A 26376-nucleotide genomic window follows, 5' to 3' on the forward strand; every position below is an offset into this window, starting at 1 on the left:
TCCTAAGCCGAGAAAGATTAAAGGGAAGGTACACGAAGGTAGCATTGGGGAGCTGTTGATAGTATAAAACATTGTGGGAAACGGCTTCCTCTGAAGTAACGTAGTTTTTTAGAAAGAGGTAATGTGTCACTATAATAATAAAGACTTCTAGCTATAGTCTTTTATTCCTACCTGAAAGCACACAAAGTCGTCCAACAAGGGTGTTTTTTCTTTCATCATTTTCTCGCAACTCCGATGACCAATTGAGCTCAAATTTTCACAGGCTTTTTATGTTATGCTCATGATGGGATACACCAAGTGAGGACACTGGTCTTTGACAATTACCAAACGTGTACCTTCCCTTTAAAGACAGTGGACACTATTGGTAATTGTCAAAGACCAGTCTTCTCACTTGGTGTATCTCAACATATGCATAAAATAGCAAACCGGTGAAAATTTGAGCTTGATTGGTCGTTGGAGTTGCGAGATAACTATGAAAGAAAAAAAAAAACCACCCTTGTCACACAAAGTTGTGAGCTTTCAGATGCTTGATTTCGAGACCTCAAATTCTAAACTTGAGGTCTCGAAATCAAAATCGTGGAAAATTACTTCTATCTCGAAAACTACGTCACTTCAGAGGGAGCCGTTTCTCACAATGTGTTGTACTATCAACCTCTCCCCATTACTCGTTACCAAGTGAGGTTTTATGCTGATAATTATTTTGAGAAATTACCACTGCCTTTAAAAAGAATGTTTATAAATTGAAGGGGATTCTTTTCATTAGGCCACAAGCACAATATCATGTGGGTTACACTTTTGTAGTTTTTGGGGTGAATGCTCATCCTTACTATCAATAGAGGGCTGACCCCCTTCATATGTTTCTACATTGACCACTAATTATGACGTAACAGATGTAACCAGGGCCCAATTTCATAGAGCTGCTAAGCACAAAAAAAAGCTAAGCTTGAAATGTTTTCCTTGATAAAAACAAGATTACCATAAAAATTTCCACGTGATTTTCAGGATAAGCAAACAACAGCTAAATACCAGTAACAAGCAATATGCAACAAATGGATATTTGGTTGGTCATCCTGTTTTTATCAAGAAAGAAATTTCATTCTTAGCAAATTGTTCTGCTTAGCAGCGCTATGAAATTGGGCCCTGAAGGCTATTAATAATAACAGTACAACATCACTCTTGGTTTATTAAGTGACAAAACGGTTTATAGAAAATAAAATATGTACAGTTTACAATGTATAAGGTTATGAGTCCACGGTGCAAATCATAAACATTATTATATAGAAAAACAATTGTCTTATAACTTTAAATTATATAATTATGCAGTTCATAAACCTCGATTAGAAAAACAACTATAATGTTCTTTGTATAATCAAATTAAAGACACTGGACACTATTGGTAATTGCCAAAGACCAATCTTCTCACTTAGTGTATCTCAACATATTCATAAAATAACAAACCTGTGAAAATTTGAGCTCAATTATTGGTCGTCCAAGTTACGAGATAATAATGAAAGAAAAAAACACCCTTGTCACATGAGGTTTTGTTCTTTCAGGTGTTTGATGTCCAGACCTTAAAATTCTAAATCTGAAGTCTCGAAATAAAATTGTGGAAAATTACTTCTTTCTTGAAAATTTCGCTACTTCAGAGGGAGCCGTTTCTCATAATGTTATTATCAACCTCTCCCCATTACTCGTTAAGTGAGGTTTTATGCTAATAATTATTTTGAGTAATTACCAATAGTGTCCACTGCGTTTAAAGTATAATTAGGGCAGTTATACGCTCTGGATTTCGGCGACGTCTAAAAATTGCGATCTTTTTAAATCTGTTCATAAAATTTTGTTTTATTGTTAATATACATACTTTAGGATTAAAACAACCAAACGATAAAGAAAGAAAAAAAGCAAATAAAGCACTTCATGTAAATCCACCATAAAAAAAACCCTAATAAACCCGAGAAATAGTTAAAACCGATTATACATTTCGTGATATCGAGTTTTTAAAAAATGAATAAACTCTAAATAGGAAAAATTAGTTCTATAAATATTTCTCATCAAATTATGACATTTCAGATAGAAATTATTATTTCAAGGATGTTTGTTTTTTTATGTTAATTGTAGGGTCGTGTAAGCTTTATGTAAATCTGTGATAATTATTAGACGATTTTTCTTTACCAGTTATGTAAAGTAATTCCGTCAAGCAGTTATGTAAAGTAATTCCGTCAAGTGACTCAACACATACCTGTGAAAAGTTAATAACTAGCTCATTCGATTATCGGAGTCTCGAGAAAATAAGGAGTCACGAGAATCGAAATGGAAAATCGGAGTCACTATAGCAAATAACATGTTTTCGAAATGTTCACATCAAGTGTTATAATAATATTTGAGAAGCAAAAAAAAAAAAATGGTTGGGGTTACATTTTCGTATTGAACAATAGTGCTGTACTGTATCAAGTAACAACAGAATTTATTCATAATTCAAATCCATTCAAAGCAATAGTTGTCCTCAAATATGAATTTATCCCATTTGCTTCTCTCAAGATACAATAAAATAGTCATAACAAATTGTGAATCTTTGGCCTCAATTATTGGTCATCGAAACTGCAAGAGAATAATAAAAGAAAAACACCATTGTTGCACAAATAATGTGTGTGCTTTCAGATCCCTAAACGAAATTAAATACAAAAATACTTCAAACCTGAAGCCTTTTAATATTTGAGTAAGAAACTCACCTCTGATTCTTTTTAAAAACTACACGTTTCAGAGGGAGCCGTTTCTCACACTAAATGTTTTATACTATCAACAGCTCTCCAAAACACATTTGTTTTAGCAATAGCCTTTAGTTCTTCTTTCTGTAACAACTAAATTTTGCTTTTGTATTTACTTTACATCTCTATTAACTTTTACTTCTCTTTTGTTTTCATCTCAAAGCGCATGAGGGACTTCTCTGTGATGGTGATATTTTTTTGTATGCGCTCTATAAAAATGGTTCATTATTATTATTATTGCTTGTAACCAAGTAAGTTGTCATGATACACATTCGTTTGAGTAATTACCAAATAGTGTCCAGGGCAGTGCCTTTAAGTTTGGCCGGCCACTTTACACATTCTGACATGAATCCTGTTAGGAAAGCAATAGCAGAAAAAGTGCCCTTTAAACGATTCTTAATAACTAAAAAACGGCTGAAGTCAGACTTTTTTGAAAGCAATGTAGCACAAAGCCTTTTTCTATCCAAGAGAACTTGCAGGTCACTGGTGACGCAACCTTGCAAGGTGACGCCTTAAATCCTGCTTCAAAGGAAAACACTGAACAACGCTGAGCTCGTTAACAAACATCTGACGAAGGTCTCATTTTCAATCATGCGTTTCCCATGGACGGAGAATAACTGTTTGAAGAAAAAAAAAAAAAAAACATTGAGTCAGTAAAAAAAGAAAAAAAAAAAAAAAAAAATGCAAACGATCCCTTTATCATATTGGGAAGAAACCTTGTAAGCATGTAAGAAATTTCAACTTTACAAACAATTTCCAGAGTGTTAGACTTGATGATGTGGGGTGAATAAAAACAAATCTTTAAAAGCTTGTGAATGTCCTTGAGAAGTCGATAAAACAATTCCATTCCATCGATTAGTGGTGAAAGAATTGCAAAACTATGCTTGTGTCGATTCTCACCCGAGTAATACGCCTGTTTACTTTGTCAACACAGCTCGGTTACATGTTTGTGCCGAGTAGTCGCGCTAGGCCCTAACAAACATCGGTACAATGATGGTTAGTTTTTTTTTATTATATAAATGCATAATGAAAACTTTATCCTTGATAATTTAATAAAAAAATAAAATAATAATTGATGGCGATAAAAAAGAAAAGAAAAAAAAGGGGAACCCCCCCCCAAAAAAAAACCGGTTTTACCAGGGTAATAGGGCCAGGAAGGGATTTTATAAACGATTCAAAAGATTTCACACTTACATAAAACAATGAGGCCAATTATGACGAGAACTACAACAACACCAGCCACTGCCAGCTATGGAAGAGAAGAAGGGGTGACAAAGTTATTATTACTAATATTTACTAATATTTTTAACAAATTTTGTCACCATACATTGAAGGAATTTTTTTTTTTAAACAAAAGAGGCAATGACAAGAGGCAAGGATACAGCTTAAAGCCATTGGACACTTTCAGTAACCAGTATTGTCCAAGTCCCACACTTCGTGTATCACAACTTATAATATATAAAATAACAAACCTGTGAGCATTTAAGCTCAATCGGTCATCGGAGTCGGGAGAAAATAACGGGAAAACCAACCCTTGTTTCCGCACGTTTCGCCGTTTCATGACATGTGTTTAAAATAAATCCGTAATTCTCGCTATCGAGAATTGATATTGTTTTAATGTTTTCTCAAAAAGTAAAGCATTTCATGGAATAATATTTCACCATTACCTTCTGTAAACCCTGTAAATTATTTGTCAATCTGTGAACTTTTTTGTCTTTTCTGGACCGAAAGTGTCCAATGGCTTTAAGGCCCTACAGACCTTAATCACGCTGTCATGTGGCCATGTTCCCTGTTTCCAATAACAGTAACGAATGCTAACATTCATTGCACATGGCACCAGACTTTTACAAGGGTCACAATGAGTTGGAATGGAGTAAAATCAAGATGACTACACCGTGATAAAGGTATATAGTCATCTAAAATACGTTTTGAAACTTATGTCATTATAAGTAGGATTTGAAACTTTGCATGGTGGAAATAAGATATAGAAGAGTTTGCGGTAACACAATGTAATAACAATCTCTAAATGAGTTGGGGTGGTTCTGAAAAGAACCGTTGGATTAACTCGACGTTTCGATCAGTATGCTCTGATCGTCTTCTGGAGAATGCTGGACTCTGATGCTGCATGCTGCTTAAGTACTGGGCGGCGGATCAGCGGTGATGCACGAAGGCGGGAAATAGAGGCTGGAAGTGAACTCGATGATGCGTGGTGGAGCCTTGGGTTATATTATAGTTAACGATAATATATTCAGCAATAACTGTAGATAATCAGACTCATAAATTTAGATTATACACCAAGGTATGTAGGATAAATACACTTCAACCATACCATTTTATTTTTCCATTTGTAGTGCGTCTTAACTTTTTTTGCTGTGGTTTTGAATGATGACGCTTGTTCTAGTAGGTTGTCTGTAGAAAGAAAAAAAGCGAAAAACAAATAATAAAATTTTTATAATTATACTATCGGTTTTACCGTCTGTAATTTTGACAGAAAGTCAGCTCATTTCACTCTCATGCATCGACAGTCAATTTCACTTTGAGGCATGCAAATTTCTTTAAATCCAAAATTAACTTATAGACGCTCGTTTTTGCCAGGAAAATAATAAGTGAATTATCAATCTGTAAAGCGCCAAATGCAAACGAATGTGTTGCTCTAAAGAGAAAAAAATGAGTGAACGATGCAACGACCCTTTAACAAAATAATCCGCTTCATCGCTAAAACAAATAATTATTACAGTTGACTCTTACACAAAGAGCACTTAAAGGCACTGGGCACCTTTGGTAATTGTCAAAGACCAGTGTTCTCACATGATGTATCCCAAAATAGTATGCATAATACATGTATACCAACTCTGTGAAAATTTTGTCTCAAAATTAATGGTCATTGAAATTTCAAGAGAATAATTAAAGAAAAAAAATCCCTCGTTCCACAACTGTAGTGCTTTCATCCTTTCAGATGCATAAAATGTAATGACAGGCATCAGTATGGTGGCCCCGAAGGGACATCGCATAACGCAAACGTGTGCGCACACGTATGCAATGTCGTGAAACAAATCGCGAATATATGCGCACACGTATACAATATCGTGAAACAATTCGCGAATATGTGCGCACACGTATGCAATGTCGTGAAACAATTCGCGAATATGTGCGCACACGTATGCAATGTCGTGAAACAAATCGCGAATATGTGCGCACACGTATGCAATCTCGTGAACCAAATCGTGAATATGTGCGCACACGTATGCAATTTCGTGAACCAAATCGTGAATATGTGCGCACACGAGTGCGATTTGTTTTGCAATGTCGTGAATTTTTTATAAAGTGTTCTTTATGCATTACAAAAAAAAGGGTCAGAATTGACCCGGATTTGGGTCCTAGGGGGGCCAAACTTATTTCTGGGTCAGTTTGACCCGGAATCCAAGTCAAAATCTCCCCCTTTTAACAAAATTTCTGCTCACAGTGACACGGATTCCGGGTCACATTGACACGGATTCCGGGTCACATTGACACGGATTCTGGGTCAAACAGAATTGGGTCTAGCACCCTCACACCCAAACCCGGGTCACTTCTGACAGGAGTTGAGAGTGTACCGATGGTTTACTGTGTACAACGTACCTGCCCCATCCATCAAGTCATCTAACTTCTCGCCTCTCTCGAGTAGTTTATCCACAGTCGTGTGGAGAATGACTGCCACTTCGTCGACCTCAGCCTGTAGCTTTTTGACTCGTTTTTGCTCAGCCTGCGACTTGGCGTCTTCACCTTGCTGGTCGTCGTCGTAGCGTGCCTTGTTGTTTCCGCCCCTGGACCCATACCTTTTAGTTTTAGAGATAGAAACATTTCAAACACTGTCTCTTACATTGTGTAATTCTTTGGACAATGCAATAGTTATAACATAAGGCCTTCAAGAGAAATGCAAAAGTTAAAAACAAAACAAATAAGAGGTGTTCTGGGCTGTTGGCCCGAACATCTAAAAAACAAAAAAAAGCTGTCATCAGAAAAGACATGGATGTAGAAAACCCATGGATGTAGAAATAGACTACCTCCATGGCCTATCGTGCGGCAAAGGTAAGAAGTGTCAGACACTTCCTGTGTTTACGTTTTTGTGCCCGCAGATCCTCAACCCAGTCCAAATTGGGGGGGGGGGGGGGGGGGGCACACGAAAACCCATACCCTATAAAATTGTTAAGCTAAGGTACAGATGGTACTAAACTCACATGATAAATTCGTAACGGAAACTCCTGGATTGTTGTAATAATGTTATTTTCATCAGCTACTCCCATATACCGTCAACTTCCCGACTACATGTTGGTTTCACTTCTCGATTCTTCACGTTGGGTATTGCATAGGGGGAAGCACAGCATTGTTTGATAATGTTTAGATACACCATCGGTACACATACACGCAAGTTGCGCTTTCGTTGGGCCTACAGGTGTTCCACGCTTGAGTGTTTACCCATATAGGTTCCTTCATGCTTCGATGCACTCCCATACGTAGAGTAGACTGTTGGTCAACATCGCAGCCACGGAGCTAGACTTGACTCAAGTCTGAGATAGTGGTTATTATCAGCATCAGCCAAGAAAAACTCTAAAACAAACTTGGAGACTTTCGCCAAACTACTTTGGGGTGAGAGATTAATAGTAGGGAGAACATAATTATTGTAATTATTAATTTGGTCGTTATTATAGTCGTACTGGACGACGCAATTGGTAATTAGGACACCTTTGGTAATTGTCAAAGACCTCGATCACCTGGGCCCAATTTCATAGAGCTGCTTAAGCAAAAAATTTGCTTAAGCACGAAAATAGCTTGCCTATTTACACATTATTGTTACTGGCAAAAATGTCATGCCATGTACATTGCTTGTGACTGGTATTTAGCTGTTGTTTACTTAGCATAACAATTGAGTGGAGTCTTGGCCGGTAATCTGATTTTACAAAGCAAAGATTTTTTTGCTTTGCTTAAGCAGCTCTATAAAATTGGGCCCAGGTGTATCTCAACATAATGCATAAAATAAAAAACCTGTAAAAATTTCAGCTCAATTGGTCGTCGAAATGAGTTGCACTGATAATGAAAGAAAAAACACCCTCGTCACAGTAAGTTGTGTGCTTTCAACAGATGCTTGATTTCGAAACCTCAAATTCTAATTCTGAGATCCCGAAATCAGATTCGTGGAAAATATTTCGTCTTTCTCGAGAACACTACTTTAGCTTCGTTCGCATAAAAAAAAACCCAGTTTAGTGTTAACGGACACGCCATAATAAAGGAAAATGAGGCATATAGAAGAGTTTGCGGTAACACCATGTAATTACAATCTCTAAATGAGTTGGGGTGGTTCTGAAAAGAACCGTTGGATTAACTCGACGTTTCGATCAGTATGCTCTGATCGTCTTCTTATTATTTTATTACCCCCCCCCCCCCCCCCCCCCATTTTAACTCGTATTGGTGTTTCTGCTTATTTTTTTGACAATATTGAAGGGTCTATGTACTTTTTAGTTGGCTAATGTACTTTTTTTCTAACAGAAATTATGGTGTTCACGGATTTACATTGAGCTTGCAGGGTTTGGGGATGGTGATGGTGGAGGGCTTCCCTTGGAATGTTGCTTGCTGGTGTGCTGTGGTTTTTGGGGGATGGGTGGGGCAATGTCGCAGAGTTAATTTTCGTCTCAGTTTTGGCGTGTAGGGTCGTATTGGCCAGTTATGGGATGTTTTGATATAATATCATGGCTGGTTGATGGGTTTTTGCATGCTCAAATAATGTTCATCTCACTGAGACGAAATATGTTTTGTGACTTGTTTTGCTAATTTCTCAGGGCTGCAGTTCCTCGGTGTATGGTATTTCGGGGGAGGCTTTCTACTGTCATTGTCTTCAGGCCCTGTAGGTTTGTTGTGAATCTGTGGACATTTTGAAAAAGTACCATGTGTTATTGCTTTTTACTTGCCATCTTTTGTTTAAACTTTTACTGCAATTTTAGAATGTTTAATATATAGTACATAATGTGTATTTTTTATGAGCTAGGTCTGTGAGAGCACATCTTTTTTGATGACAGTTTTTGGACTTTTGCCCTTCCCTGGACGGCCTGTGCTTGTTTTATTGTTTTGCTTTTTTTTTTGTCCGAAGAATTAAAATAAATAAATAAATAAATAACTCATTTAGAGATTGTTATTACATGGTGTTACCGCAAACTCTTCTATATCTTATTTCCACCATGCAAAGTTTCAAATCCTACTGAAAATGAGGCAATTGAATTAGATTCAAATTATTTATTTACAGCATGGGGTAATGGTGGTATCATAAACAGCTTATTATAATGAGTTTATTTTTGTAATCTGTGGCCAGGCTCCCCCCGGCCCGATGGATGGGGAGTAAACCTGTGAGCAAGAAGCGTCGCTCCAAACATGGAGGAAGAAAATGTTCTTCCCATGCTCCAAATAACTGTCCATCACCTCGCGGGTACCCATTGTACCGGGTGAAGCTTAAACAGCTAGTGTGACTTTCTCGCGATTAAGGGTTAACCCATGGAGGTTAATCAATGGGTGCGTTCGTTTAGCTTCCCTGGGTTATCCCCGATCTGCTCTGGTGCGTTCGAATAGCTCTTGACGTCATTCCAGGGGCTCATCACCCACCCGGGTCGCCCCATCATGTCCTGCTTGTGGAGTGGGTCACGACAGCGGTGGGTGGTCGTTCGTTTAGCTCTTGTCGTCAGGGTAGGGTCTCCCCAAGTGAGCACCGCGGGGAAGCTACTAAACGAACGAACCCAATGTACTGGCACTGGCGAGAGCTACTATTCCATCTACCAGTCGAGTTTAAACTTGCTGTCTGAACTGAGGGCGCCCTTCAGCTTTGACGTAAAATGTAATGCTTTTGCTGGTACAAATTACACCATCATTAAAGATAATTTGTTTTTTCCAACCAGGCCAGTAGGTTTAGTTGGGCCTCGATGTCTAAAAAGGAAAACCCAGGAAAGTTACGCATTAATTGAATGTGAGTCATTTCAAAGCTAGTGGGCGGTGCCCCACATCCCACACTCACATTGATGTCTGTGTATTATACGGGCCGGGTACCCGATCCTTACTGACTTCAGACTTGATTCAAGTCTTATGCTCGCGTGCGAGGTCACTATAGCAATAGTTTTCTGGTGATGGCAAGTGATTTGAGACTTGAATTAAGTCTATACTGACCGTGGTGCAAAACGATAGGAAAATAGTCCCCTGACTGCATCAGTTCAAAAGTTAGTAGCAATGCTGCGATCAATTTTGTTACCAGTCTAAACAAAATTAGGGTGTTTTTGGTCAAGTTCACTGAAGTGTTGACTAAAACTCGGTAAGTGCTTTTCTGTAAACTGCCACTTTAAATCATGATAAATCTCTTTTCAAATGAGTTATTTGTTAGTGGAATACGTACTTCGTTTATGTGTTGATGTCAGTTATTTATAATGAGGTTTTGAATGGTATTGCAAAGGGATTGATTTTGACGTACATTTTATTGTCTAGTTTCCGGACAGCACGGTTGTTTACAAAATGACGAGATCGCTAACGCATGACGTACTTTAATTAAAATGGAAGTCGAGCCTTTATTGCAATTAATGCGGATTTAAAAAAAACTCTTGATATTTTTATTATATTTTTAAATTCAGTAACTGAGTTTTATATGCGGATACATCACAATTGTTGTAACTTAATGTAAAGCACAATACCACAATGTTTAAATTAATCAATTAAATTTTGTTTTCAAGGTAGGTGTTGAATCAAAAAATTGAATATAGACCCAGTAACTGGGGCGCTGTACTCCTTTTTTCGAAATTTTGACGTTCTCTGTCGTACTAGAATGACGGTGAATGTCAACATTTCAAAAAAAGGAGTACAGGGTACAGCGCCCTAGTTACTGGATCTAGGTGTTGAAAAACATCAGAACAAGTGATCATTCTGTTAATAAAGGAACACATTGCCTTGGATTGGACATGTTGGATCGGTCAAGTTGGTCGTTGAAAAGTGTTTGTAACCGTTTGTTATAAAATGCATGACGGACGAGTAGCCCCACGTGTGCGGCCAAGGCGAGCCGAATCCTTCAGCCTTGGCCACACGGTGACTGCTCTATATTCCGACATCCCAATGTTCCGACACTCCTATGTTCCGACACTCCTATGTTCCGACACTCCAATGTTCCGACAACTCAACCTAGATATTCCGACACCCCTACATGTATAATGTTCCGAACCCCTAGATTCCGACACCCCTATGTTCCGACACCCTTATATTCCAACGACCCAAACACCCCTATGTTCCAACACCCCTATGTTCCGACAACCTGCACCAATATTTTGTGTTCGCCATTTTGGTGCGACTTAAAGAAACTACACCTGCCCTCAATTTAGTCCATAAACGTACCGGTAACCTATCTATCAGTATGAAGTCCCCAGAGGAGTTAAATTTGTATAAAAAAGTGTTATTCTGCTATTAGCAAAATAGCAACTTTTGTTTCTTAGAAGATGACTGAGTAATGGAGAAGGTGGTATTACTTAATTTATTATTATTAATTGTCAACATATTATTATTAATATTATTATTATTATTATTATTATTATTATTATTATTATTATTATTTTTTTTTTTGGGGGGGCGCAAATGAAAGAAATTCCACATTGGCGCAATAAACGCAGGGGAGGGTTGGAATTGTTATAAATTGAAGGCTCATGAAATGTTGTCAACACGGGCACGCATCTAACAATAGCATAGTACCGAGTCGGGGGCCATTGTTTATAACCACATCATTTTGATTTGACTATCTTAATTTGATTCCATCACTTTTAAAAACAGTACAAATTCATGAGCGTTCAAGCCTATTCCCGGCCGAAATTCACCGGGAAACCTGGCTGTAAAAAATACAAGTTGTGTTTTCGTTAGTGATCAATTCATAGTAATAATGTGCGAAAATAACTTAGTCGGAACATCTATGGGTGTCGGAACATGGGTGTCGGAATATAGGGGTGTGCGAATACAGGGTTGTCGGAATATAGGCTGAGTTGTCGAGACATAGGGGTGTCGGAACATAGGGGTGTCGGAATATAGTGTGTAACTGGCCACACAAGTGGGGCTAACGGACGAGTAGAAATATGTTGTAAAAGTAGAATAATGATCCTTACAAACATGCCTCAAAATTACATGGTTTTCCTTTTACTTGTAACACAGTCGGCCATTTATGGGAGTATTAACAATTTGACTCCCATAAATGGTGACCGTGTTAGTCGACAAGGTTAAAGGAAAACCTTGCAATATCGAGGCATATTTGTGTGTATCATATATTCTACTAATTACAACATCTATCTACCGATATAGAAACGGTTACAAACGCTTTTGAAAGACCAACTTGACCGATCCAAGGCAATGTGTTCCTTTAAGTTTGTTTTGCAGATTGTCACAGATAAATTAATGTGATGACTGTGTCACGCCATCTAAATTTTACACAGAGGGATGGTACTCGGTCAAAATTTAATACAGAGTTTCACTTGTTTATAGCTCTCCATTGCAATTTAATACAATTTTGTCATAATAATATGCATAGTTTTAGAAAGATGTTTTAAAAGTAAAATAAACGATCCACATAATATGCCTCCAATTTTCCTTTTACTTTGCAAACTAACAATTACATGGTCGGCCTTTTTGTGGAGTAAAAAATTTTACTAACAAATTGGCAAACTGTATTGCTTTAAATGAGTCAAATGTTTGACTAACAAATTGGCGAGCTGTGTTAGTTCATGATGTACGTATAAGGAAAATCGTGCAAATTCGAGGCATAATGTGAAGATCGTAATATTCCACTTAATCTTTCTTACCATGCATTTTGTTATTACATGGCACACACATCACAATTGGGCAGGAACCGGGGACTCAAAAAACATTGACAGCTTCTGACATGCTAGAAAACAATCTTTAGTAATCTTTTTAAGCATGCTGTTGAATTTGTTTTTGCAGATTGCAGATAGTTGCGATGAATGTCAGTAGAACTACACATGTTTCTCTCAAAAGGACAAGTGTACCAGTAGAAATTGCTTCGAAAATGAGATAGCGTTAGTATGGCACACACAACTCAACCAATCGGGCAGCAGGACCAGAGGTCACAAAGAACAATGAATGCCTCTGACATACTAGACAAACAATACGAAGATGACCTTCAGAAGGCTATAGCTTTAAGTGTTGAAACAGAGAAGCTAGATGAGTTGCAAAGAGCAAAGAGGATGCAGGGGCTGAAACGAGGAAGTAGCAGCAGAAGTGGGATCGATAGTAGCAGGAGCGGGATCAGTGATGGAGGAGGCAACAGTAGAAGCTCAGCTAGAACGAATGAATCAGATTGCGGCCTAAGTCGGATCAGGAAACAGCATGGACTTGACGTTGTATCAACAGCATCATCAGGATTCAAGTCCGAAGATAAATCCACTAAAACAGATGAATCAGATTGCGGCTTAAGTCGAATCAGGAAACAGCATGGACTTGACGGTGGTGTATCAGCATCACCAGGAAACAAGTCTGGAGACATATCCAATGTTAACATGTCTGAGAATGCAGACTTGATGCTCTTCTCTTTCGACCACGTAATGAAGAATTTCGACACAAAAGTCGATGTGCCTAAGTCACAGACACTAAGCACTAGGAGTACTGGACATTCAACAACTTTTGGGGGCTCACTATCGATGCAATCTCCTCATACCATAGCACACCCCCAGACAAGTGCACAGTTTGGGTCTCGATCATGTATGAGAGGGCAAAGCTTCCAAGGTCAGTCTTCCTTCCAAAAGTCCAGTTCATCGTTTAAGGTGCCCCGTCCAACCTCAACACACATGGGAAGCACAAAGTGGAATGATCCCTTTCTAAACCAGAAACTAGCTGGCTCTGGATCATTACAAACTACGACCTCTAAGACACCACCTTCTGTCTCAAGTTTCCTTCCAAAACAAACCACTGATAGAAGGACGAGTGATTTCAACGTTTTATCGTGTGCAGTGCCTTCTCCCAAGTCTCCAAAATGGCAAGTCCAGTCGGGTTACCGCGATGACACCTTGATTGGTGCTGCGTCAAGCCACTCTCATCACTCTCAGAGTTCAGGCTCACAGAGGCTCTCCGGCCCTCTGACGACAAAAGAGCTTTCTCTCGATTCGTTTTCCGATTTAGCAAATTTCGGAGGACACGCTCAGATTCCTAGATCGATAAGTCCAACACCATCCACCAGTATGCTCAAATCAAGGCTCTCCAATGTCAACTTATCCGAAACCAATTCCATCAGACGGATTAGCAGCAATCCAAACTTCACAAATTCCACCAACTCGGCTCAACAACAAACTGCAAGTCAGACTCAGACAAAAACCCAAACTCAAAGACAGGTGACTGAGAGTAGCAACATGGGGTTCAGTTCCTCCTTCAGCGTCAGCACGAGCTCGCATTCCACTTCCTCTCAACAAAATCCGTCAGCACCAGGAAAGACACCGAGCCTCGTGGACGAAATCTGGATGCAAACATTCGGAACGGATTCCTCCAAATCCACTAAAAAGTCTGGAAGTGATCTGATGATGTTTAGTCCCAAGACTGGACAGAAATCCCCGGACGTCTTTGATTTCAGTGAGTTTGATCCTCTCAGGGTCGTTCCTCCAGAGCTCCCGCCAAAACGAAAGCACAAAGAGAACGGGGAGAGCGCTGTCGCCACGGAAACATCCAAAGATGCTGAGGACGGGGATTCAGAAGATTCCAAGGCAAAGTCCGAGGCATCAAAGGAGGACGGACAGGTCGACACGGAAGCAAAGCCAGCAACTCCACAAGGTAAGGTCCAGGGTTTGTTCTTCAGTTTTATATCATTAGTTTTTTTTTTTTTTTTTTAATTTGGCTTTGTGCTTATATTCTTAAAAAACAGCTCGCATGGCTACAGATTTGCTACATGTGTGCCTACTGTTTGTGAACTGAAATTAATGATCGCCTGTGATTTTTTAAATGTATTGCCCTACAGAAGCTGGTAGCTTGACCAATTCTTTTTTTAAATAGGGCCTACCTTTCTTTCAATGTAGGCTTATGACTTTGGAAATAGTTTGACATGCTAAAACAGCGTTGCCAAAACTTTTTTTTTTTTCGCGTCGGCAGTCTATCATGCCATGGCCCCCAAAGTTCCTGGTCTTGGACCTTGGTGCCCCTTAAAAAGTTTCTCATTGACTTTTAAAAGATTTTCCAATGGAAGTGCCTTTTGCCAAATGAAATGGCCTTGCCCTTTTATTTTTAAAACATTATAAAGATTACATTCTAGGCCTGCACTGACCAGATCGTAGCGTGCATTGAGCCAACATGTACTTCCTTCAACATTCAAAGAAAAGGGGCACCAGGGCATTTTCTCCTTTATTATAAAGGGCACCCATCCTTTATGAGGAAATTGCAAATTTCTACTGGATAGCATTTCAAGGCACTAGGGGTGGATTTCACAAAGAGTGTATTTTTCGCAATTACAATGTAGGACGAGTGACGCGTCCTATTCTTAGGACTAGCCTTCATATCTCCTAGTTTGAGCTAGTTTTAAAGGCAGTGGACACTATTGGTAATTACTCAAAACAATTGTTAGCATAAAACCTTACTTGGTAACGAAAAATGGGGAGAGGTTGATGGTATAAAACATTGTGAGAAACGGCACCCTCTGAAAGTGCCCGGTTTTTGAGAAAGAAGTAATTATCCACGAATTTGATTTCAAGACCTCAGATTTAGAACTTGAGGTCTCGAAATCAGCCATCTAAAACGCACACAAGTTCGTGTGACAAGGGTGTTTTTTTCTTACATTAATATCTCGCAAGTTCGATGACCGATTGAGCTCAAATTTTCACAGGTTTGTTATTTTATGCATATATGTTGAGATACACCAACTGTGAAGGCTAGTCTTTGACAATTACCAATAGTGTTTGACAATTACCAATAGTGTCCACTGTCTTTAACTCTTTGTGAAATCGATCCCCAGGGGCATGGAGGCAATGGACCCTTCCCATGAAATATGCTAATTACATTCACGCATGCGTACAGACCCTGTTGGTTGGCAAACGCCGTAGAGTTGTGCACTAAGCAGGCGCGCAATCGCGTCTGCGTCACGCACCCTTTACCAGTGTGCAAAACAGCGTGATGTTCCCTTATTTTGCCAACCAAAACGTTAGTGCGCACTCGCTATGTGCAGTTTACATCGTGGGAAGCCCTGGTCTGTTGCCTTTGTTGCCTCCGTGAAGTATCAGGCCTGCATCCTGGCATGTTTTGAATTACAGTACATGTGGTTTGGTACTATGCATGTTTTGTGATTGATGTGTCGTTTGGTGTAAATGTAGAAGAGCTTGGTAGACTCCCCCGACCCCCAGCACTGTACAGACGTACTCTCTCAGAGCAAGGTAGATCTTCCATCATTGTGATATCATCTCCCTTCATCACAGTCATAAACATCTTGATACTAGTACTAACCTCATAGATTAAAGGGACACTTTGCCTTGGATCTGGCGAGTTGGGCTATGAAAAGCATTCAAAACTGTTTGTTAGGCCTATTAAAGGAACATGTTGCCTTGGATCGGTCGAGTGGGTCTATGAAAAGCGTTTGTTAGTGTTGTTATAGAATGCATTATATGATTAGAAAGATATTTTAAGAGTAGAATATAATGATCCACACAAGTATCACTCGAAATTGCGTGGTTTTCCTTTTACCTCGTCGACAAACAATTTTTGACTCCCATAAATGGCCGACCGTGTTAGTTCGCATAGTAAAAGGAAAACCACGCAATTTCGAGGCAAATGTGTGTGGATCATTGTACATGTATTCCACTTTTTAAACATCTTTCTAACCATTTTAACGAACGGTTACAAACGCTTTTCAAAGACCAACTCGACCAATCCAAGGCATTGTGTTCCTTTAAATGCTTAATTCACAAATACCCCAGACAGTTTCTCTACTCCTTTTAAAGGCACTGGACACCTTTGTCAAAGACCAGTGTTTTCACTTGGTGTATCCCATCATCAGCATGAAATAGCAAGCCTGTGAAAATTTGTGCTAAATCGGTCATCGCAGTTGCGAGAAATATGTATATGAAAGAAAAAACACACTTGTTGGACGAATTTGTGTGCTTTCAGATAGGAATAAAAGACTTCTAGCTAGAATATTTTAGTGTGAAATTACCTCTTTCTCAAAAACTAAGTTACTTCAGAGGGAGTTGTTTCCCACAATGTTTTATACCCACAATGTTTTATACCATCAACAGCTCTCCAATGCTCATTCCCAAGTCAGTTTTTAAGTTAATATTTGTTTTGAGTAATTACCAAACGTGTATGTACCTTCCCTTTAAAGGAAAGATGGTTTGTTATCCCATGGAGGAAGAAAATAGAAGAAAAAATTTTCTTCCTCCATGGTTATCCCAGGCAGATCTCTGTTTTCCAAAAAGCTAAGATTGATCAAGTACGTCTTGGAAATCAATCTTAATTGGGAAAGCAAATTTTTGACTCCCATAAATGGCCGACCTTGCAAGTTCGCACAGTAAAAGGAAAACCACGCAATTTCGAGGCAAATTTGTGTGGATCATTGTATTTTACTTTTAAAACATCTTTCCAGCCAATATGCATTTTATAAAAATTGGTTACAAACCCTTTTTATAGACCAACTCGTCCGATCCAAGGCAACGTGTTCCTTTAATATTTGTTTTGAGTAATTACCAAACGTGTACCTTCCCTTTAAAGGAAAGATGGTTTGTTATCCCAGGCAGATCTTTGTTTCCCAAAAAGCTAAGATTGATCAAGTACGTACATGTACTGCAAATCAATCTTAATTAGGAAAGCAAGTTGTACATGTAATGGCAGTTGCTTTGAAAAATCATTAGTAATGATTTCTGGTGATTGTGGTTTAATGATGTCAATGCATTCACCTTAGTCTATTTCGAAAGTGGGAAACTTCATTGTACACGTACTACATGTAGAGATGTGGGGAAACTGAGCCTATATGTACATGTAGTTTTATTGTACCATTGTTTGCTTTTTATGATCCATGTAGCTACCTAGAATTATTTGCTCAAGTTACTGATTTGACCTACATGTACGTATAACAGTCATAACAGTAGGCCTCTATAACTGTAAAATTTAAACAATGAGCTGGCACCAAAGTGTTGATGTTAACAATAGGGCCTACAAATGTACACAATATTAATTGTCGTTATTCATCCCAAGTATTGACTTGTTTTCTTTTTAAACCATCATTTTAATATCACCCCATTCTTGTTTGTTTCTAAAAGTCTTTTTTTTTTAAAGCCATATTTTCAAAACTATGTTTATTTTTTAGTGATAACTTCCTTTTATATTATACTGACTCAACTACTAAAAATATCAGCTTAAAGGAACACGTTGCCTTGGATCAGACGAGTTGGTCTTTGAAAAGCGTTTGTAATTGTTTGTTATAAAATGCATGGTTAGAAAGATGATTTCAATGTAGCATACAATGAGCCACACAAATTTGCCTCGAAATTGCGTGGTTTTCCTTTTACTTTGCGAACTAACACGGTCGCCATTTATGGGAGTCAAAAATTTGACTCCCATAAATGGCCGACCGTGTTGGTCGACGAGGTAAAAAGGAAACCACGCAATTTCGAATGATACTGTGGATCATTATAATATCTACTTTTAAAATATCTTTCTAATCCATAGGCCCCTATGCATTTTATAAGAAACGGTTACAAACGCTTTTCAAAGACCAACTCGACCGATCCAAGGTAACATGTTCCTTTTATGTAGCCTTCAGAGTACATGGTTAATTTTTTTTTTTAATCTCATCATTGCTGATGTCAAATCAAATCCTTACATGACCTTGCTTGATGGGACATGCTATTTAAGTCCCACGCAAACTTCAATGCATGTTGGTTCATTGTCCAGTTCACAAACCAGTTCAAAAACCAGTTCAAAAACCGGTTCACAAACCAGTTCACAAACCAGTTCACAAACTAGTTCACAAACCAAGTTCACAAACTAGTTCACAACCCAGTTCACAAACAAGTTCACAAATCACAAACCAGTTCAAAAACCAGTTCCCAAACCAGTTCACAAACAAGTTCACAAACCAGTTCACAAACCAGTTCACAAACCAGTTCACAACCCAGTTCAAAAACCAGTTCACAAATCACAAACCAGTTCACAAACCAGTTCACAAACCGGTTCACAGACCAGTTCACAAACCTACGGATCATAGTGTTGTTTGCTTTTGCTTTCACTCGCCCATCTCTGGACACTACTTTGTATTATGAGCGAAAGTACTTGTCATCATCGTGTAGTTTCCATTGATTATTTTCCGACCAGCAAACTTCTACAAGCTTGTTTGTTTTAAAATACTCTTGAGTGGATAGACTTGTTTCTATTTTATCTGTAAACAAAACTGAGTGATTGTACTCTTGCGTGAAGTTTTGGGTTACATTGTATTGTAAGCAAAGGTTGAGGAAGTACGATCACATTATGCATCCTGAGCGTATGAACGTTGTAAGAAAATATTGAGGAAACCCCGGTCAACAATTGTTTTTAAAACAGGGCCCAGTTTCATAAAGCCTGTAAGCATAAAAACTTGCTTACACATACGTATAAAAAGCACAAATTCATTCCACTTAACATAAACACTGGATATTCAGTAAGTAGACCTAATTGATTATTGACTATAGGGCCTAATTAAAAAAAAGTAACATTTAAATTTGTTGAACCTTGCAAAACCTTCTTTGATAGCTGAGTTTAGGTCATTATTATTTACTTGTTTGTTTGTACAGTGTATGATTATTTATATATTTTGCTTTTTGTACTTCATTCTAATGTTCATCAATTTAAAGGCAGTGGACACCTTTCTTGATTACGAGTAATTGGGTTGCTAGTATAAAACATTGTGAGAAACAGCTCCCTCTGAAGTGACGTAGTTTCGAGAAAGAAGTAATCTTCCACGAATTTGTTTTCGATACCTCTGATTTAGAATTTGAGGTGTCGAAATCAATCATCTGAAAGCTGACTGTTGCAGAGTCCTTGATCTTTGGCTACATCTAATCCAAGGACTGCATTAGTTTGCGGTATTCATGATCATGAAAGTTCATTAAATACTCAACTTCCTGAAGAAATTCAACCCCTAGGAACATGTAGAACACATGTTAGCCTTACGAAATTTACACATCAAGTGAAAGTTGTTTCGTTAAAGGAACATTACAGAATTGGTTTTTGCTATAAAACAATTGCTGGTAGTGTAAGCACTTTATGTCATCCACCATATAAACAGACAAACCTGTAGAAGTTTGAGATCGATCGGCCATCTGGGTCACAAGAAAATAGTGAACAAACTTTGCATTGCATCGATGCAAAAAAAAAAATGAATAAAACGCTCACTGAGCGATAAACTCCAAACGCGAAGTTAGATTATTTATTTCTCATCAAATATGAAATTTCAGACAGAAATATTTCAAAGGATGTTTTCAACTATCATCATCATTAGACCGTGTAAGTTTTATGTAAATCTGTGATCTTCACGATTTTGGTTTCTGACAGATTCTGTAACGTTGTCTCTGTCAATTCTGGGTTGTCTCTGTCCTTAATTGTAGTTCCCTGCTCTTCCCTCCCCCACCATGTCTGCCTTTCGTTTCCCAATCTACCATACTCTATCATCTATTCTTCATATGTTTCTTGTTGTATCCAAACCTTATGTCAGTCTTCATTATTCAGGACCAGTGCTTTAGTTGCCATTATTTATGTAGTTCTGTTCAACATATTATTTTTAAATTTATTTTCCTTTTACTATAATCTTATTTGCATTTACACGTAGACATGATACATGTATTGTTGTTGTTATTGATGAAATGGCCGAATAAATAATAATAGTAATAATAACAAAAATAATAATAACGTTCCTTTAAATCAAGGAACAGAAATCAATCTAACCGCTTGGTAGTTCAAGTAATCAATCACAAGGGAAACTGACTTGGTTACAAGTACAAACCTTGGTAAATTATTTCCGGGAAAAGTCCAAAATTTAAAGCAAGCTTTGAGTTCTGGCAAGCCGTGTTTTTATTTTTATTTTTAAAACTTTTTTATGTAGTTTCTAATACTTTTTTTTTAACAGCTTGCCAATTTGTTAGGCCTACCAACCTGCCTTATCTAGCCCGCAACACTGTTGCGTTAGTAACCTGGGCTTGTCTGGGGTTTTGACAATCTATTGACATTCCGCAATTAAAAAATTGCAGCAGTTTATTCATATTATTCAGTTATTAGAACAGATGTACATGTATTGTACACAGTTCATGTAATAGTCGGAGCTATTAAATTATGCATTTTTATCATACGTGTTAGTGTATGCAACATTCAACACTTGTAACACAGGACACACATTTGTAGTTAAAGGTAAACTAAATAGAAATACTGGTATGTTTTCTGGAGGTCAAGGTTCAAGTCCTGCTCCAGTTAAGTTTTCTTCGTTCACTACCCTATTATTTAAAACCTAGCCAAGATTTACATGACACAAAATATTGCAATACGTGCAAAATACAGACTCTAGGTTACACATGAGTTGAAAATTCTCTTGATCATCCATGGAAAATTTTGTTAACCTTTTCACACTTGAATTGTTGTTAAACCATGGCCAATTCCTGTGAAATAACCAATACTTTTAAGGGAAGGTACACGTTTGGTAATTACTCAAAACAAATATTAACTTAAAAACTGACTTGGTAACGAGCATTGGGGAGCTGTTGGTACGTGTAGTATAAAACATTGTGGGAAACGACTCCCTCTGAAGTAACGTAGTTTTTGAGAGAGAGGTAATTTCTCAACAAAATAATAAAAGACTTCTAGCAAGTAGAAGTCTTTTATTCCTATCTGAAAGCACACAAATTCGTCCAACAAGAGTGTTTCTTCTTTCATCATTTTCTTGCAACTCCGATGACCAATTGAGCTCAAATTTTCACAGGCTTGTTATTTTATGCTTATGATGGGATACACCAAGTGAGGACATTAGTTGACAATTACCAAACGTGTACCTTCCCTTTGTAACTGGGAATTACATACATTACATTTAGCTACCACTGCTTTTGTGCTGAGGAGAACGTTTTAAATGAGTTGATCCAGGTCTCACTGACAGTCCCCCCCCCCAAAAAAAAAACAAAAAAAAAACTTGTATCCAGTGCAGGGTTGTAGGCAGGATAAAGGTAAAAGGCTGTCCAAATTTGCTGGATGTCCAAATTGTTCACTACAGTACATTTTGTTGAAAATGACAGATAAAATAGGTTGTCCAAATTTAAAACAGGGTGACCAAATTAGACACCCCTCTGCACTATGATACAGTGTGAAATGAGCATGGGGTGGTGAGGGTTAAAAACTCCCCAGAAATTTCCTCTGTTTTTTATTCCCTTGGGAATAGGGTATGATAGTTTGAAAAGGGCTTCTAAAGGTTTGGTAATTTTTACGCTCCAAATCTTTCAAGTCCATTTTTTTATTTTTATTTTATTTAATTTTTTAGATTAATGTATAAGTTTTCTGTATCATTCTTATTTTTGTACTCAGTATTTTTAGCTGTGAAGTTAAAATAATTTAATGAAATGAAAATTTCTGTGCCCCAGCTCTCAGTTCCGAGACCAAGCCAGACGTGACGAGGAGACCGAAGAGCGTTCACTCAGCAGGACGCCCGTTATCTGGAGTTGATATCGCTAAACCTGAGCCCTGGATACCAGGATCAACGTACACACTTTCTGCTGGAAAGAAAGCCGAGGTAAATCAGGCACCCAATATTTACCCCTCCCCCTTCCCACTTTAATCCTTTCCTCCTACATGTATGTAGCCTTAAAGACACTGTGCACTATTGGTAATTGTCAAAGACCAGGCTTCTCACTTGGTGTATCTCTACGTATACATGTACACGTATGCATAAAATAACAAACTTGTGAAAATTTGAGCTTGATTAGTCGTCGGAGTTGTGAGATAACTATGAAAGAAAAAAACACCCATTGTCACACGAAGTTGTGTGCTTTCAGATGTTTGATCTCGAGACCTCAAGTCTCGAAATCAATATCGTGAAAAAATAATTCTTTCTTGAAAACTACGTCACTTCAGAGGGAGCCGGTTCACACAATGTTTTATGTTGTCAACCTCTAAAACCAAGGAAGGTTTTATGCTGATAACTCTTTTGAGTAATTGCCAATAGTGTCCACTGCCCTTAATCTACATGTAGTTTTAAGGTGACTAAAGCCTGGTTCATACCTCCTGGGAATGCAATTTATACAATACAAATTTTGAGGATGCAAATTCACTATCCAATATATAGCAACAGTAAAACTTTGTTCAACTTCTGCCAAATATTCGCTGTGAAACCAGCCTTGTGACGTCAACATTCACTTCTTATTTGCAGGAAGTATGTACATGTACCAGGCTTTACATGATTTTAGTAATTTTGCCTAAAAATATGGTCGTCCCTGGATATTTTTAGTTTTTCAAGGGAAGAAATTTAATGGTTAAAATCTATTAAAGACATAAAAATAAAATAGATGTCATCAAGAGTTTAAAAATATACTATTTTTTGTGTGTAGCCTTGTTTTCTTTTGTTATCGTGTACAATACCGGCTTTAAAAACAAATAGAAAACATGTCATTTTCGTTGCTCGGAGGAAAAAAAATCCCTACCTACCTACCCTATTTTTGGGGGCCCGTTACACCAACATTACATATATTTTGTATGCCTAATTACACTCCACAGGCTACCAGAGTATTCTTTGGGGATGGACTTTTTGATCTGGCTGCTGAGAAAGATGAAGAAGCAACTGCTTTTGCTATGACCGTGGCAAGGTGAGAAATATTTTCAAATTTAGAAAGTTCAAAATAATAATAACCATTTATGCGCCTTTTGCCAAAGGATAAAAAGCGCCAGGTATTATTACTGCAAGAAGTAGGACAAAGTTTGAGTAATAAGACCTAGAATCCTTAGCACCATGTAATGGTTTACATACAAGGTGCTGTGGCGCAATATGCTGCCAATCCAGCCAGGAACACCGGGGCGAACCCCTTCTCTTAAATGCACTGGGATCTTTTACGTGTGTCACACAACACATGGGACCAACAGCTTTACGTCCCATCCGAAGGATGAAGCAATGGTGGTGTATTGCTTAAGGACACAAGTGTCATGGCTGGGGATTCGAACCCACACTTTGTTGATCAGAAACACCAGAGTTTGAATTCTGTGCTCTTAACCGCTCGGCCACAACACTTCCACAAATAGCCATTTATTAACGAAAAATGTCCAACTCAATACCAAAAGGCTACAATGTACAAGGAAAAGAAGGAGAGTAAAAGGCTCTGGAGAACTTTGGTAATTGTCAAAGACCAGTATTTCCCATCACACAGAAAATAAAAAACCTGTTAAAATTTGGGCTCAATTGGTCATCAAATTTGCAAGAGAATAATGAAAGAAAACACCCACAATTTTTGCACTAATAAGTGACAAATTACCTCTTTCTCAAAAACTATGTAACATGTGCTTCAGAGAGAGCCACTTGTCACAGTTGTTTATACTATCAACAGCTCTCCATTCCTCATTACCAAGTAAGTTTTTATGCTAAACAATTATTTGAGTAATTACCAATACCTTTAACAACATTTTTCCACCGATAATACAAATTTCCTCTAGGATTCGAGACGCTTACAAATATGACGATGAGGAAACCAACCCTGGATGTATCCGCAGTCCTGTATTCATCAACAGTTGCCATGCCAACTTGGACACCAGTGTCAAGGTGGTGCTCCTTCAGTCTGGTACCAAGACACCAATAGTCTTCACATGCGATGGTATGTTCAAAGGCACCAGACTTAATAATAACAAGTTCTTATATAGCACATTTTACAATAAACCGTATCAATGCGCTTTACATTAGTCCCCTGGTCATTGGGCCAATAAACATCCCTTTAATCTTTCTCAGCTCCCATTAGGGAGTATACAGCCCCGAGCTGCCGTGGTGCTCCGAAAGCTTTTCATTCACAATATCAACCTCTTCCCTCGCAGGTACCAATTTATACACTTGGATTGTTTATTTATTTAAGCCCTTTTCGAAACCACGGCTTCGGCTTTGGATTCAGCTTCGGGCTCCATCCTCTCGTCTGAAGCCCTGAGCGCGTATAGAAAGCATGCGCACTTGTCAAAACAACCCCTGGGCCAAGCTAGCCTGAGCCGAATCCAAAGCCGAAGCCGTGGTTTTGAAAAGAGCCTCTGTGCAGTCAAGTTTGCTATGTACATGTACATGTACATGTAGACCTTCCTCCTATAGGACCATGGTTCAAATCCTATGTGAGTTCACAAAGTAGTAGTAAAACTTTGCAATCTTTCAAACCATATAGACGATGTGACCTATGTTAACATTCAAACCGCCCTCTGTTGACAAAACACTGTACACATCATGTTTCGCCGGGCAAAAAGACGTGTAGTCATGGTAAGATTGCGTGTACTTTCTAGCTGGCTGCCAAAACACAACGGTTTTACCCCGGCGGTATTTGGCGAATCATGTTATGGATTTCGAGTGACGTCAGAGGTCACATCGTCTATAAGATGCATTTTATAACAAACGGTTTCAAACGCTTTTCATAGACCAACTCGCCCGATCCAAGGCAACGTGTCCCTTAAAGCCATTGGACACTTTCGGAACAGAAACAAAATTAAAAGTTCACAGATTTACAAATACTTTACAGGGTTAACAGATGGTAATGGTGAAAGAATTCTCTTGAAGTATTATTTCATGAAATGCTTTACTTTTTGAGCAAACATTAAAACAATATCAATTCTCGATATCGAGATATACGAAAACAAGGGTTGGTTTTCCTGTTATTTACTCATGACTCCGATGACTGATTGAGCCTAAATTTTCACAGGTCTGTTATTTTATATACAAGTTGTGATACACGAAGTGTGGGCCTTGGACAATACTGTTTACCGAAAGTGTCCAATGGCTTTAAACTATTTTGTTGATTTGTATTAATTTGCCCAAATGTTTTTTTCGTGTTACAGTCAATATCTGTGTTCAACATGTCATCAGCCAAGCTCTATGCTATGTGGATGCCTCGGATATCTCAAGTAAAAAGTTTGTACTGAAAGTGCCAGGGCTGTCGGAGTACCTCCAGAAGTAAGTCTTGACCAGGATCTTGAAGACCCTAACGACAGACATTTCCCAAGTACAAGTCACGTTTATACTTCCTGTGAATTTTGATGTCACGAATTCGCAATGATTACTTCGCATCAGTTGACTCCTGCGAAACATTCACTGCAAAAACAGCCCTATGGCATCAAAATGTGTATTGCATTCTCATTTGAAGGATGTATGAACCAGGCTTCACTGTTTTCATATCGTCGGTACAACTTACACTTGCTCAATTTAATAATACAATTCAATTCAATTCAATAGAGAATTCCAAGAGAATTCCTTGATTAAACGCGTCAAATAACTTGGGGTATGGTCATAGAGTTATATATAAGAACCAGAGGGCGCACTGGCCTATATTTGCTGTCCGGTATGCACGCAGGTGGACATTTTCTAAGTTGACAAAACAGGCATCGCACAGCGTGTGTTTATGCAGCCATTTTCTAAGTTGAC

The 26376-nt window shown here is 38.3% G+C and overlaps 2 protein-coding genes across 6 annotated transcripts in view; one reads left to right on the forward strand and one right to left on the reverse strand.

Annotated features, from left to right (window-relative positions):
• Window positions 1–1209: 1209 nt before the first annotated feature.
• Window positions 1210–7192, reverse strand: LOC139953713 (vesicle-associated membrane protein 3-like). Its single transcript, XM_071953236.1, has 5 exons — window positions 6983–7192; window positions 6384–6580; window positions 5095–5174; window positions 3960–4014; window positions 1210–3382 (listed from the first exon to the last, which is right to left on the reverse strand). The coding sequence occupies exons 1-5, from the start codon at window positions 7033–7035 to the stop codon at window positions 3351–3353; spliced, it is 417 nt and encodes a 138-aa protein (XP_071809337.1). The 5' UTR covers window positions 7036–7192; the 3' UTR covers window positions 1210–3350.
• A 2257-nt stretch (window positions 7193–9449) lies between these two features.
• LOC139954009 (phosphatidylinositol 4-phosphate 3-kinase C2 domain-containing subunit beta-like) overlaps window positions 9450–26376 on the forward strand; it is a 67382-nt gene continuing 50455 nt past the window's right edge. For 2 of the 5 annotated variants that reach the window (XM_071953633.1, XM_071953635.1), the window contains exons 1-7: window positions 10050–10089; window positions 12738–14573; window positions 16100–16159; window positions 22370–22518; window positions 23499–23587; window positions 24426–24583; window positions 25794–25908. In XM_071953633.1, the coding sequence (XP_071809734.1) occupies window positions 12839–14573; window positions 16100–16159; window positions 22370–22518; window positions 23499–23587; window positions 24426–24583; window positions 25794–25908 (2306 nt within the window). In that variant the 5' untranslated portion in view covers window positions 10050–10089; window positions 12738–12838. Of the gene's footprint in view, window positions 9622–10049; window positions 10090–12737; window positions 14574–16099; window positions 16160–22369; window positions 22519–23498; window positions 23588–24425; window positions 24584–25793; window positions 25909–26376 lie in introns of those variants that run through there. The other 3 variants (XM_071953636.1, XM_071953638.1, XM_071953634.1) reach the window with 2 other exon arrangements.

This window comes from Asterias amurensis, chromosome 22, assembly GCF_032118995.1.
Source record: "Asterias amurensis chromosome 22, ASM3211899v1".
Lineage (NCBI taxonomy): Eukaryota > Metazoa > Echinodermata > Asteroidea > Forcipulatida > Asteriidae > Asterias > Asterias amurensis.